Source organism: Oncorhynchus mykiss, chromosome 5 (genome assembly GCF_057628025.1).
Source record: "Oncorhynchus mykiss isolate SJ-2025 chromosome 5, ASM5762802v1, whole genome shotgun sequence".
Taxonomy (NCBI): Eukaryota; Metazoa; Chordata; class Actinopteri; order Salmoniformes; family Salmonidae; genus Oncorhynchus; species Oncorhynchus mykiss.
Genome location: NC_143026.1, coordinates 28,045,001 through 28,059,263, shown reverse-complemented (window position 1 = coordinate 28,059,263; position 14,263 = coordinate 28,045,001). Strand labels below are relative to the sequence as shown.

Sequence of the window (14,263 nt, the reverse complement as noted above, 5' to 3'; positions counted from 1 at the left end):
TATATAAATCAGAATATTTATCAGAATCAGATAGTCCATCTGTAACAGAAAGTTTACAAACCCAAAATAGTTCAACTCTGTTAACACATTTCACATGTAGTTTTGCTCTTTATAATATGGCGAGACATACTTAAAAAAAGTAGGATTACATTTTAACAATGTGTACTAATGATTCACAAAACAATGCATAAAACTATATAAATATACAGAAATAATGAAAACTGGCCGGGGCAAACCCTCAAACTTGAACTACTTCAAACTTACTCAGAACAAAACACAACTAAACTATGTCATCAATTGACATACTGTATACAGGCTCAACACTTTACTTCAAGCTTGTATCATAAGGCCTACATTATACTGCATAACAACAACATAACAGATGTCATAAGCAGTTGTCAGCTGTCATGACAGTTTATGTCACCACTTTGTCATCATTATGAAGGCCTTAGGATAGAGGATTGTAGTACAGTGCCACCTCTACATGCAGCGTCAGTAGGCTCTCCCAAAGTGCTTGTTGACTTTGGCCGTGGCGATGAAGACTACCAGATTGATGAGGAAGTACTGTCTCTGCTCTTCCAGCCACACAAGGTCCATCCTCACCTACAACAATAAAGAACTCATACATTACTGTTATTGTAAAGAAAACAAACAGATGTCCACTCATTGGTTGCTGCTCCCCATATGTGATCATTTACTTACATTAAAGGTTATGGGTGATAATGTAAAATGTAAATATATACAGTACATATACAATGTTTCCAATGACATGGTCCAATGACATGGTCCAAAAAAACAAGTAGGCACAGCTCTGCTCTGCTCAAAGGTAATCTATCCTCTGACGTGTGAGTCATGTGGGGTTGGTTTACCTTGCCTTCTGTATCCTGGTACTTGATCAGGAAGTGCTGACCCTCGTAGTCGTTGGATGGCTCCTTACTGTTCAGTGCCATACACACGGGTGTGCTGACACACCAGAAGGGGTTCTGGTACTCATCCATCAGGGTCAGGCTCATCATGCAGCAATTCTACACAGACAGACAGAGACAGAAATAGAAGTAGAGAGAGACTTAAACCATGTTTCCAAATCAAATCACATTTTTATTTGTCACATGCTTCCTAAACAACAGGTGTAGCCTAACAGTGAAACACTTACTCAGGGGCAAAGACAAAAAACAGCTGTGATGGAAACAGGCACTGCCTGTTTCGATACAATTTTATAAACGCAGACAGATCATTTGTTCGTTTGACATGGTGGGTAGGCAGTGCCTACACATACTGTATCTGTGATCTGTTGGCTAGAGTGCACGTGCCAAGACCAGAGTAGGCACATTTATTATTTAACCAACAGTTTGTGACAAAAAAACGACTTCATTTTTATCGACAACAAGTCCGTTTGGTGGAAACACCACTGGTGGCACATATTTTCTTTATGCAGATTTTACAATATTCGCATGAAAATCTGTCGCCAATTGAACGGAAAGCTAGCGAGAGAGAGAAATAAAGAGATAAATAGACAGAGAGAGAGAAAGAGAGAGAGAGCGAGAGGGGGGGAGCGCCAAAGTCTATATGTCAGCTGTTCTGTTATTACAATGACCCCATCATGTAGCCCTGGTGGTTCCAGTAAAGTGTAACCTAAACCAGTCGGAGTCAGTGTTCCCCTACAGTACCTCCACGGTGCCCTCTAGAGCCTCACACTTCCAGGGCAGGCTGATCCTGCCAGAGAGAGGGGTGTGCTGGGACAGGCTTCCCCTGTTGATGACATTCAGCTGGATGAAACCACCATGGACCTGACCTAGACAACCACAACACACAATCAAAGTCAACTACAGACTGCGGTATCGTACAGCGGCCCAATGTGGTTCTGAAAGAGAAACCTCCTGGGTACTGGTTTCATTACTTTTGCTACAGTAGAGTTGAGAGAAGTGGCCGGCCATGATCTGGGTCACAGTGTTGTGTAGTATAATGCGGAGCGTGTAACCATGGAGGCCGGAGTCAGGGTCCATGTCGTCGAAAGGAGGCTTGTTCTCTGGCATGGAATAGGGGCTGAGAGAGAGAGAGAGAGAGAGAGAGAGAGAGAGAGAGAGAGAAGAGAGAAAGAAGAGAGAGAAGAGAGAGAAAGAAGAGAGAGAAAGAAGAGAGAGAGGAGAGAGAGGAGAGAAAGAAGAGAGAGAGGAGAGAGAAGAGAGAGAGAGGAGAAGAGAGAAAAGAGAGAAAGAAGAGAGAGGAGAGAGAAAGAAGAGAGAGGAGAGAGAAAGAAGAGAGAGAGAGGAGAGAGAAGAGAGAAAGAAGAGAGAGAGAGGAGAGAGAGGAGAGAGAAGAGAGTGAAAGAAGAGAGAGAGGAGAGAGAGAGAAGAGAGAGGAGAGAGAGAGAGGAGAGAGAAGAGAGAGAAAGAAGAGAGAGAGGAGAGAGAGAGCGAGAGAGAGCGAGAAAGAACGAGAGAGAGCGAGAAAGAGAGAGGAAAGAGGGGAGAGAGAGCGAGAGAGAAAGCGAGAAAGGGAGAGAGAATGATTTAGTTTTTTAATTGAACATGCATGCAACATCCTTTTCTGCTGAAATATAAAAAACAGATTCCAGTCACGCCAATTTGTTCATTCCTAGCCTGTTCCGGAGTCAGGGGCGCTGCATACCACATTGAGGTGCCCAGAAGACTCCTCTCCACCAGCCTGTGGTAGTGGAAGCTGGCCATCACAAAGGCAATGGACCACCTGCCCTGTGGAATGACACAGGGAAATCCCAAACATTATACACTTTTTATCAGGAAACAAACTAACTCATCAGCACACTGTGGGTTAGCCCATCAATTTTCGAATGATGTGATTTAGATGACATACCCTCCAGACGCCAATGACGATGCTAGGCGAAAAGAGTACCAGGGTGACTAGTTGGTCTCTACCGATGACCTGGCCACTCTTAGAGATGGTGTTCCTGTCAAACTTAGCCATCAGAGACCGCCAGCCAGGCCTGAGGTGAGAAGAGGGGAGCAGGCATTTCACTCAGAGGCAAGAAGAGACAAGAGAGAAAGAGAGACACTCACTTATTGATGTTAGGGGAACTGAGAGCTTGTCTTTTGACACCATCTAGCTGTAAGGTAGAGAGCTGGTGGAAGGAGGGCCAGCGCCCGCTGCTCCAGCACACCGTCACGGACGAGTCAGAGAAGTAGGCACGACTCTGCTCAAACGTCCCCTCCAACCCCCACTTGTCAGACACTGTGATCTCCCAGGTCACACGCTGGCTCCTGAGGCAGTGGAGAGGAGAACAAAATGCATTAGAGTAACTATGTAAACATAGTTGCGGACAATTTAATTGATTCTGGCCCAGTGAGTAGGTTCTGACAATATTACAGCAGCATTGGAGCCTCAGTATGTGTGCGCCTTATAAATGGCATGTTTTATACATGAGCCTGAACAACAGAGGCAGTACAACTTCAGTACTAACTGCAGAAACTGTTTAACCTGAGGATTCTTTCAGTCTGACTGGGCAAGCCTGTGAAAGGGTTGATGTCTCTCAACTCCTTCCTCCACTTGGTCTCATTGAAGCCAGCCATGGTCCTGAAGTACAGTCTTCTCCAATAGCCCTCTGGTCTCTCCTGGACCACCACCGCACTCAGTTTATCCAGCACCTGGTGGAGGAAAACACCAATAATAATAATAATAATAATAATACAAAAAAATACTAATGTATAGAAGCACATAATGCTCAGTAAAAAGGAGTGTTATGAAATATGAATTGCACTGAACCTCGTCCAAACGCTTGGGCCTCCACTTCTTACTGTGTCCATACTCTGCAGAATACATCTTGTGCCACATTCCACTGCAAGAAAATACTGTGGGTCAAAAATGATGACGTAAAACCAGTCTGTAAGACTGTAGGGAGGAAGAATAGACTACAATGTGACCAGTACTTCACTCCTTACTTGTTGTGGGCCATCTCATAGAATCGCTTGTTGGTGAAGCCGATGGAGAAGAGAGAGAGGGCATCCAGGTACGATAGGATCTTCAGAAGGATCTCCGGTGGCATCCTAATAAAACACCAAATAGACATGATTAAAACATTTATTGGAATGCTTGATCTTTTCCATCTAGTGCAAACACAATTGAGTAATCAGATTGCAGGGCATAGAACCAATAACATATGTTGCATATGTTCTATGCCCTGCAATCGGATTACTCGTGGGTTCCACAGCAACCCACTTTTACCTCTCTATGTGATTCGGTGTGCACTCAGCTGGCTTGCCAGCATGTCCAGTAGACTTTGTAGGTACCCTTGGCAGTGGTACAACTGGCTGACAGAGTACAGTAGCCTTTGCCGCCTTCTTTTTCCTCTTCTTCTTTCGTGGCAGTGTTGGTGGTTCCACACTTGTAGTCGAGCATAGAAAAGGACAGAGATGCAACACAATTTTGTAGTCAACAAAAGTCAGTGGCTAGCTGAAGTTAGTCAGCTACAAACCAGCTTATTGGGGCTCAGTGCATACTATGCAACAGGAGTTGACGAGATCACACAACTCATACCTTTGAATGCCCGGGGAAAATCCAGTCATTTTCTCGCAGAGTCTGCTATTCTCTTTGCCTGTCGGTCCTTGACCCTCTGTTGGCGGGGCATTCTTCAACAAACCCTCTCTGAAACTGCGGAAAAGTTGTCCGCGGCCAATTGCCATAGCTAGCTAGCTAACGTTAGTTACCTACAACAGGAGAAGCTACAGATGCTGTCAAGTTCAAGTTGTGAGAAAGCTGTCTAACTAGGCACACTTTGCAAACCTGTAATGACACTATGCAAACAAACCCTCTACCGTCAAGTCTACAAAAGCACGCAGAATTGCCATTTCTACGTTCTCCTAACACATGAGTGTTTGTTATTGTTATTATCAAATGTAAATTGACCTTTTTCACGTTTGATAAGGTCTGCAAATGGTGAAGTAAAGATCACTGCTGCCATCCAGAGCATATATAGTGTAATAGCACGGATTGAAGGTGATCCCTTCAGTAGGTCTTCCCTTTCATCTGTGGTAGCTAGGCTATGGTGCAAAATCCATATTCAGTTATGTTATTATTAGTAGTAGTTTTAATTCATGCAATATGGGTTAGAAATCATTTATCATTCAGGTCATTGAGATATAAAAGGGAAATCATGAACATGCCTAATAAGTCCACTGGTCCCACTCACACAGAAGTACCCTAAGCCTTGACCTCTTTCTCCCCTCTCTCTCCAGATGAAATCCTGTTACTAGTGAGGTCCGGCTGCCGACAAGCTGTCCGCTCGACCCCATCCCCTCCTCCCTTTTCCAGACCATCTCTGGAGACCTTCTCCCATTCCTCACTTCCCTTATCAACTCATCCCTGACCACTGACTGCGTCCCTTCTGACTTCAATATGGCCAAAGTTTCGCCCCTCCTCAAGAAACCAACACTCAACCCATCTGACTTCAAAAACTAAAGACCGGTATCCCGTGTTTCTTTTCATTCCAAAATACTTGCGCCTGCTGTCTCTGACCAACTCTCTCACATTCTCTCTCAGAACGATCTTCTTGACCCTAACCAGTCAGGCTTCAAGATGGGTCACTCAACTGAGACTGCTCTTCTCTGTGTCACGGAGGCTCTCCGCACTGCCATAGCTGACTCTCTCTCTTCTGTTCTCATCCTCCGAGATCTATCCGCTGCCTTTGACACGTGAACCATCAGATCCTCCTCTCCACCCTCTCAGGGCTGGACGTCTCAGGCGCTGCACACTCTTGGATTGCATCCTACCTGGCAGGACACAACTACTAGGTGATGTGGAGAGGACCTGTATCTACACCATGTACTGTAACTACTGATGTCCCCAGGACTCGTTTCTAGGCCCTCTCCTCTTCTTACTTTACACCAAGTCATTCAGCTCTGTCATATCCTCACATGGTCTCTCCTAACATTGCTATGCAGATGACATTCAATTACTTTTCTCCTTCCCCCCTTCTGACACCCAGGTGGTGACACGCATTTCTGCGTGCCTGGCAGATATGTGTGCTTGGATGTTGGCTCTCCACCTCAAGCTCAAACTCAACAAGACAGAGCTGCTCTTTCTCCACTTGGTGTTCAATCTTCCCATGTTCTCCCATGTCACCCCACTCCTCCGCACACTCCACTGGCTTCCAGTCGAAGCTCACATCCACTACAAGACCATGGTACTTGCCTATGGAGCAGCAAGAGGAACTGCCCCTCCCTAGCTTCAGGTTATGCTCAAACCTTATACCCCAACCTGAGTACTCCGTTCTGCCACCTCTGGTCTCTTGGCATTCCCACCCCTGCTGGAGGACAGCTTCCTCTCAGCCCAGTCAAAGTGCCTCTTTGTCCTGGCACCCCAGTGGTGGAACCAGCTTCCCCTTGGAGCTAGGAAAAACATCTGAAACCCTACCTCTTTAAAGAATAGTCCCCACCTGTAAACTAACACTCGCACATTACGTTTTCCCCGTTACTAGCACTGACTTTGCTGATAGCTACTTTAATGCAAATTAATTACTTAAAAATCATACAATGTGATTTTCTGGATTTTTGAAGTGAAGTGTACCTATGATAAAAATTACAGACCTCGACATGCTTTGTAAGTAGGAAAACCTGCAAAATCGGCAGTGTATCAAATACTTGTTCTCCCCACTGTATGTGGTTGTCCCACCTGGCTATCTTAAGATGAATGCACTAACTGTAAATCGCTCTGTATTAGAGCGTCTGCTAAATGACTAAAATGTAAATATGCACCAAAGTAATCCAAACACAATATTCTACAAAATATCAAATTTATTTTTGATAAAAAAATGTATTTTTTTGCACATGCACACACACACCATAAATAATGATTTCTATTTTTTGTTTGTATCTTTGATTCACGGAGCAAGCACATAACCGCAGACTTAAACATCTTATCTGGAGGACACCATGGAGAATGCTTGCACTGTTTACAGTAAGAATACATCTCAATGCACTAAAAAAGGCAGTCTGAAAATCAAGTATAAACATTTAGAAATTATCTATAAATGGAGAAAAGTACAAAAGAGCAACAGTATAGACACTACACCCATTTACAAATAAAGGATTTGGTATTATGACTAACACCTTTTTACAAATGGATGCATAACATAATGCTTAACATTGGACAAATAATAAAATGTGTACTATATTGCCCGCTGAACATTTCGTACATTCCTTTTTGACAATCCATCATTTGATTTTCTCTCTTTTTTAATAAACATAAAAGAACCCTGTAATCATTATACAGCAGGGTATTATGCTTGACTCAGATATCTTAGCTGATGGGAATTTAGAGGACCCTGTCAGAATAAAACACTGTCATATTGAGTCATGGATTGACATGTTGTCCATTATGATCATGTCCATCAAACTGTGGCTGTACAGCAACGGAAGTAATGTTAAACTATTACAGAATAGGATCATGGTTTATGAAAATGGGTTAATATATGGTCCTGAAAGGTGTCAAAATACAGGACAATGTTTGTCTAAAGGCTATGACAGCCTCTCCAGTCAATGGATCAGCTGGATGCATCCTAGCACTCAGTTATCCCATAAGCCACATGACTACTGGTTTAGAGGTTGTAGGTACAGTATGTAGGTCATCCCTCCCTTTCCCTTGACTTCAGAAATAGGTTGTCACGAGTTCTAGAAGAGTGTAAACAAGTAAACCTAGACATCTTTACTGAAATGGCTGAGCGGGGAAAATGGCCCTCTTCGACAGACAACAGAACTGAATATTACACCGGCAATGTAGTTAGCAGCACACCACTAAGATCACATGACTCAACTACGTGTCCTCTTTTTAAATAAAGGATGCACAGACATGAATGCACACTGAGCACACAAACTCACACACATAGCCTACACCCTCAACACATCCATACACACAGAGACTTACTTATACTTATTTTCCATTCATCAGACAAAACACACCTTTGTGCAATTGGAAGGCAAACACAGAAGGTTGTCTTTAACTAGGCGTTTCATGACAGTTGGACAGCAATGAAACGAACAAACAGACATTTTAGATTTCTATCAAACAAAGCTGCAGAGATGCACTAGGGGTTCTTGGCAAAGACTTGTAAGTCTAAAAACAACCTTGTTCAACCATAGAAAATGAGGAAAGTCATGCTAGAATTGCTTTCATAAAGGCCACTGAGATGGTTCAAATGTATTATCCAATGCAGCTCCTTCTCCTGTCTGTAATGCCCTGTGTCCAACTACCCTATAGACTTCTAGGTTCTGTGAGTGATTCAACCCTTTGTCACCATCCTGTCTGTGATATATTGCACTGAATAAAGCCTCTGTATTAGCAGCCAGCATTACTGACAGAATGCCATCAATAGTTGAGTTGTTGCTCCAGTGTTCCAGGAGTATGGTCTCTCCTGGCATCAACATCTCACTGCCACAACATTGATGTTTTTTGCCACGTCATGTCTGTTAGAGACCTTATAATTGCACAATTGCTATGGAAACCATCTAGAAATGTTAGATTTGTAATAAACAAAAAAATAGGCTACTCTGTTGTTACCCTGCTTGAAACAAATGCACACAAATGGTTTAGCAGCATCGTCTTGACCTCCATTTGATTAAAGAAAACAGTGGAAATGAAAATCCATGTCATGAAAATCCTAGTTTGTTCTACTTTTTCCCCTCTACCTCAAATACATCACAGTTATACAGTATGTGTGAGCAAAGGTCTCATTGAATTTGGCACGAAGTACATGTAAGTATGTGTATTAATCATTAGAACATGTATCACTGAATATATTAGATTAGGCTCACATATATTGTCCTGTAATACATACACACATGTTGCAATTGTAGTTGTGTGCGTACGATCAGCTGATTTGATTGCATGTACTGTATGTGATGTACAGTACTGGGCTCAGCTGGGAACAGTTTATTTAACCGGAGAGAGCTTCTTGAGCAGTTTCTTCCCCTTGGAGAGCAGTCCCTTTTTCTTTTTGTTGTCTCGGAGGTCCCTGGGGCCCCTGGAGGGGCTGATGGGCCGCATGGTGCCTGGGGGACACACGGGACGCACCATGGGGGATGCTGCTCGGACAGGCGGGGCCGTGCTCTCTGTGGTATCCGTGGTTACCTGAAGAGAGATGCCATGGAGGGTGGTGGGGGTAGGGGCAGTGCATTACAAAGAAATCAGTAGTCCACTGTGGCCTACTCTTTCTCTTTCTGAGGTAGGTCTACAATAGTACATACAGTCTACAGTCAGCATTGTGTCCCTCAACAACACTTTATCACCCCACTGTCACCTGAGTAGCCCTATCCATCAACAGTAAAGCTATATATCCAAATGGACTTTAAAATATGTTGTGTTAAATAGAGTGAAGGGTTAGGTATGCCAAACATTTCTACAGTCTAATTCAATTTCCAATAATATTTGAATTTGAAGTTATGTGTGCTGACCTTCAGACTTCTCAGCATTAGCTGTCAATATAGACAAGTATGAAAACATAACTCTGTATGAAGTCCAAGAAAAAGAGAACAGTGTCAATGCAGACCATTATACTTACTGTAGGTTTTCCACTAAATGTGTGTCAAATACCTACGTAACGTTTATGTTTCAAATAGGGCTGGTTTCCCAGACAAGGATTTAGCTTCAAACGCTTGCTCAATAAACATTTGCCATTGGAATAGGTTTTTAGTTCAGGACTAGTGTCCGGGAAACAAGCCATTAATGTTTATAAAAGTGGTTCAGAATAAGGATGAGGTATTGCCTTTTGGGCTATTGTTGAAATCATTCCTTAATACCTCCCTCTCCTTGTGTTGATGGGGACTGAAGACATTGGCGGCGCTGCTGAGGTTTCACACACACAAACACTGAGGAGGAAGCCATCAAACATAGAGCACGACATCGCAACACCACAGATTCTGATATGTCCATCGATCATGAGGGACACCAACAGTAATATACAACACTCAGGGACACAACTGTAGATACCATCCCTCTTGCCTAATGTACTGGACTGGCAACCGATCAAAGTATGGTATGCTACCATACAGTTCATCTTGGACCTTTAAAATGGTCTCTCAAAGATAAAGAGGAATCATTTTTGAATCAAATGGGGATTTGCAGCTCCCATTAGTAATGTTTTTTCAACAACTACAGATATAGGGAACTTTTATGTTTGCAAAATAGAGCACTATCTCACAGATAATTAGTAGTCCACTACTTTGCAGGCATTAAATCACTCCAATAAATTGTTACAAAAAATGTATTTGTAACAATTTTTCAAATTTATGCTGTAAATTAGCATTCTGGTTACACTAAAAAGTAAGGGGAAACACTTTCCTAATTACACAGAATAGTATATAAAACTTTAATGTGCAAGCATGAATAACCATGTTGCAATAAACTTTGTGACTGTGTAAGCAGAATGTTTACTGGCTACAAATGAACCATTTAACATAAGTGTAATCACAATACCTAGCATTAGACCTGTCAGGCTGGCATCTCTAGTTGCTCACATACTGTACAAGGCAGACAGAGCCATTTATGACGTGAAATGAACAATCTTCTTCTGTTTGTATTTGCCAAAGCAGGTGAGGAAAAAAATGAAATCAGATGTGGTGACGTTTCATTTTCAGTACAACCCACACACGACTATGAGAACAGAAAAGAAAAACGACAAGAATACGCACATGAACACAGGGCGCAAATGAAAATTATTGCTGCTTTTATTGTTCCATTGTACCATTACAGTATGGATGTATCACTGTGGCTGTTATTTCTTCTGGTTTAGATCAAACATGGCATATCTATCAACTTTCATCAGGCCTGAAAAATATATATTTTTGGAAGTGTATGCAGTATACAAAAAGAAACAAAGCCTCTCCCAGGAAATACAGCAGTTGGGCCAAAGTCTACTATTATATAAAAGGTATCGAGTTTGTTTTTGAAAAAGGCATGCTTTGCTATATTACCAACCCTACAGTTTACTCAAATCCTTTCTGTCCATTTGGGTACAACTGGTAGAAATCAGGAAAGTTTCAGAGGTGTTCATAAAGCACTTATTAATAGACACAGGATCCAGAGTTGAGTTTGGTGTTTTGGTGCAAAGAGGTTACCCAATGATCCTTCTATATTCCTGTGTAGGAATGACTTTAGCCTATTTCAAATCTGTACTCTCTTATGTCACTGGTCTGTGAATATCACCCACCCCGTACGGGCACAGTTCAAGTGTTCTATCTCTCTGTCCACATCAGGCTTTGCTTCTTCCTTTCTAACTCTCAGAAAGGTTTGACTGCGTTTGTCCCTTTCTCCGGCCGGGGCTAAGGTTTGTATAGTCAGCACTGTCACACACGGACAACACACACACACACACACAGAACACAGACGGCAAGTGGAGGAAGCGAGGCGTAAATCAAGAGAGACGGAGGATGGATGGACAGAGGGACTAGCGCTGAGAGCGGCGATGTACCCTTTTGGCCTCAGCCCGGTTGGCGGGCTCATCCTGGGCGTAGCGGGATGGAGTGTCCGTCAGGTACACCTCCACGTCGTCAGGCACTTCTTCCAGAAAGTTGGAGGGGACGAGGCCACGGTGGCCATTGATTTCACCCTGCAGAGAGAGGAGAGGAGGGTGCAGTGGGGATGAGAACCATGGCTAGATCCATTGAACTCTGATGGTCAAACCTGAGGGAAAGAGCCCTCTTCTGGGCAAGAGGACATACTATGTGTATGAGCAGGCAGTTGAGCCAATGGTATTTCTTAAAAATGCAGAACTAAAACATCTGACTTTTACAACCTTTGAATTGCCCTATATAATAATGCTACTACTAACATCACGGAACCCAGAAAAGAGGCATACTCACATAGTAGAACCCGTCTTCGTCAATCTCTCCAAATACAGCGAGGATGTCACCAGCACAGAAAGTCAACTCAGCCTATCAGAAAACAGAGACGTCATTAATACCCTTACAATGTCTGTCTATCTGGTTACATGTATGTACAGTGTGTGTGTATGTACAGTGTGTGTGTGTATGTACAGTGTGTGTGTGTGTCAATACCTCCACGTCCACGTTGGGGGAGCTCTCTCTGGGGTCATAATCATAGAGGGCCACCATCCTCCTGGTGGCCTGATGCTGACAGAGGCCTCGTCTGTCCTGCCCTGTGAGAGGAAACAAGAGGACACGCCAGGACAGGAGGTGATATAGTAACAGATATATATGTGGTGTCATAGAGAGATACGTGTGCCCTGCCCAGTATGTTACCTAGAAAAATATGAAATGGGTACAGTCAAAATGGCTCCCAGTCCACCCGTTATGGAATCATTGACTTGAATGAGGATGTCTGTTCTACTCCTTATAGTTCTGTGGTTACCTATTCCAACTTTATCCACTGGTGTGTTGAGTGGGAGGAAGCCCTGCTTGATGAGCTGGTCCATGGTCTCCTCATCTTCAGCCCTGATCTCTGACACCATGTTGCAGGGCAGGAGCCCCATCCTGCCTCCCCTGATCTCCCCTCGGTAGAAACCATCAGTGTCCTTATCACCATATACCTGGAAAGAGAGAGCGAGAGTGAATGAGCGAGCGAGAGACAGGAAGCAAGGGAGAGTGAGAAAAATGGAACAAGATTGATTGGAAGCAAAACAAAACAGATGGCAGAAGGAAAAGTATATTTTCAATTATGTTTTATATTGTACCTCATTGTTTTCAAACACAAGCACAATATATCTCCTCGTATGGCCTAGCACTGTGTGTGACACCCACCCTGATGATCTGGCCCTCTTTAAAGGGCAGTTCCTCATCTGCTGCGTCCGGGTTGGGAGACATGGACAGGGGGTCGTAGTCAAACAGAGCCACAAAGATCCGGAATGATTCTTCAGGTTCTGACTCATCGTAGTTAGGAGGGGAGCGTTCCCTGTCCCTGTATCCCTCTTAAACACGGGCGAGAAAGAGAACACATCCACCTGCATCTCAATATACAATTGAAGTCGGAAGTTTACATACACTTAGGTTGGAGTCATTAAATCTTGTTTTTCAACCACTCCAACAAATTTCTTGTGAACAAACTATAGTCGGTTAGGACATCTACTTTGTGCATGACACAAGTAATTTTTCCAACAATTGTTTACAGACAGATTATTTCACTTATAACTCACTGTATCAGAATTGCAGTGGGTCAGAAGTTTACATACACTAAGTTGACTGTGCCTTTAAACTGCATGGAAAATTCCAGAAAATGATGTCATGGCTTTAGAAGCTTCTGATAGGCTAATTGACATCATTTGAGTCAATTTGAGGTGCATCTGTGGATGTACAGTATTTCAAGGCCTACCTTCAAACTCAGTGCCTCTTTGCTTGACGTCATGGAAAAGTCTAAATAAATCAGCCAAGACCTCAGAAAAAAATGGTAGACCTCCACAAGTCTGGTTCATCCTTGGGAGAAATTTCCAAACGCCTGAAGGTACTACGTTCATCTGTACAAACAATAGTACACAAGTATAAACACTATGGGACCACGCAGCCGTCATATCGCTCATGAAGGAGAGGCGTTCTGTCTCCTAGAGATGAACGTACTTTGGTGCGAAAAGTGCAAATCAATCCCAGAACAACAGCAAAGGACCTTGTGAAGATGCTGGAGGAAACCAGTACAAAAGTATCTATATCCACATTAAAACAAGCCCTATATCGACATAACCTGAAAGGCTGCTCAGCAAGGAAGAATACACTGCTCCAAAACCGCCATAAAAAATCCAGACTGCGGTTTGCAACTGCACATGGGGACAAAGATTGTACTTTTTGGAGAAATGTCCTCTGGTCTGATGAAACAAAAATATAACTGTTTGGCCATAATGACCTGTTTGTTGGAAAAAGGAGGATGCTTGCAAGCCGAAGAACACCATTCCAACCTTGAAGCACAGGGGATGGCGACATCATGTTGTGCACTTCACAAAATAGATGGCATCATGAGGTAGGAATATTATGTGGATATATTGAAGCAACATCTCAAGACATCAGTCAGGAAGTTAAAGCTTGGTCGCAAATGGGTCTTTCAAATGGGCAATGACCCCAAGCATACTTCCAAAGTTGTTGCAAAATGGATTAAGGACAACAAAGCCAAGGTATTGGAGTGGCCATCACAAAGCCCTGACCTCAATCCTACAGAAAATTTGTGGGCAGAACTGAAAAAGCGTGTGCGAGCAAGGAGGCCTACACACCTGATTCAGTTACATCAGCTCTGTCAGGAGGAATGGGCCAAAATTCACCCAACTTATTGTGGGAAGCTTGTGGAAGGCTACCCAAAATAT

General features: G+C 43.2%; 2 protein-coding genes across 14 annotated transcripts in view; both read right to left on the bottom strand.

Moving 5' to 3' along the window:
* Nucleotides 1-4,922, bottom strand: LOC110523527 (F-box only protein 15). The gene is made up of 12 exons (XM_021602295.3): nucleotides 4,510-4,922; nucleotides 4,198-4,356; nucleotides 3,915-4,019; nucleotides 3,739-3,811; nucleotides 3,454-3,620; nucleotides 3,036-3,236; nucleotides 2,833-2,962; nucleotides 2,629-2,711; nucleotides 1,898-2,043; nucleotides 1,668-1,792; nucleotides 870-1,025; nucleotides 1-603 (listed from the first exon to the last, which is right to left on the bottom strand). The coding sequence occupies exons 1-12, from the start codon at nucleotides 4,653-4,655 to the stop codon at nucleotides 493-495; spliced, it is 1,602 nt and encodes a 533-aa protein (XP_021457970.3). The 5' UTR covers nucleotides 4,656-4,922; the 3' UTR covers nucleotides 1-492.
* Nucleotides 4,923-6,752: 1,830 nt separating this feature from the next.
* The window catches only part of LOC110523526 (RIMS-binding protein 2), a 74,366-nt gene continuing 66,855 nt past the window's right edge, over nucleotides 6,753-14,263 (bottom strand). For 12 of the 13 annotated variants that reach the window (XM_036977167.2, XM_090234374.1, XM_036977170.2 and 9 more), the window contains 6 exons: nucleotides 12,723-12,889; nucleotides 12,334-12,511; nucleotides 12,021-12,121; nucleotides 11,826-11,897; nucleotides 11,435-11,572; nucleotides 6,753-9,096 (listed from right to left, as the gene is read on the bottom strand). In XM_036977167.2, the coding sequence (XP_036833062.2) occupies nucleotides 8,899-9,096; nucleotides 11,435-11,572; nucleotides 11,826-11,897; nucleotides 12,021-12,121; nucleotides 12,334-12,511; nucleotides 12,723-12,889 (854 nt within the window). In that variant the 3' untranslated portion in view covers nucleotides 6,753-8,898. Of the gene's footprint in view, nucleotides 9,097-10,668; nucleotides 11,573-11,825; nucleotides 11,898-12,020; nucleotides 12,122-12,333; nucleotides 12,512-12,722; nucleotides 12,890-14,263 lie in introns of those variants that run through there. The other variant, XM_090234372.1, reaches the window with a different exon arrangement.

What these genes read in the sequence shown, in the direction of transcription:
- LOC110523527 (XM_021602295.3), bottom strand. Translation starts at nt 4,655, where the DNA reads ATGGCAATTGGCCGCGGACAACTTTTCCGCAGTTTCAGAGAGGGTTTG. An exon ending in CTCTAGAGGGCACCGTGGAG is followed by an intron (nt 1,026 to 1,667) that starts GTACTGTAGGGG and finishes CTGTCTGTGTAG; the next exon opens with AATTGCTGCATGATGAGCCT. An exon ending in ACCAGGATACAGAAGGCAAG is followed by an intron (nt 604 to 869) that starts GTAAACCAACCC and finishes TTATTGTTGTAG; the next exon opens with GTGAGGATGGACCTTGTGTG.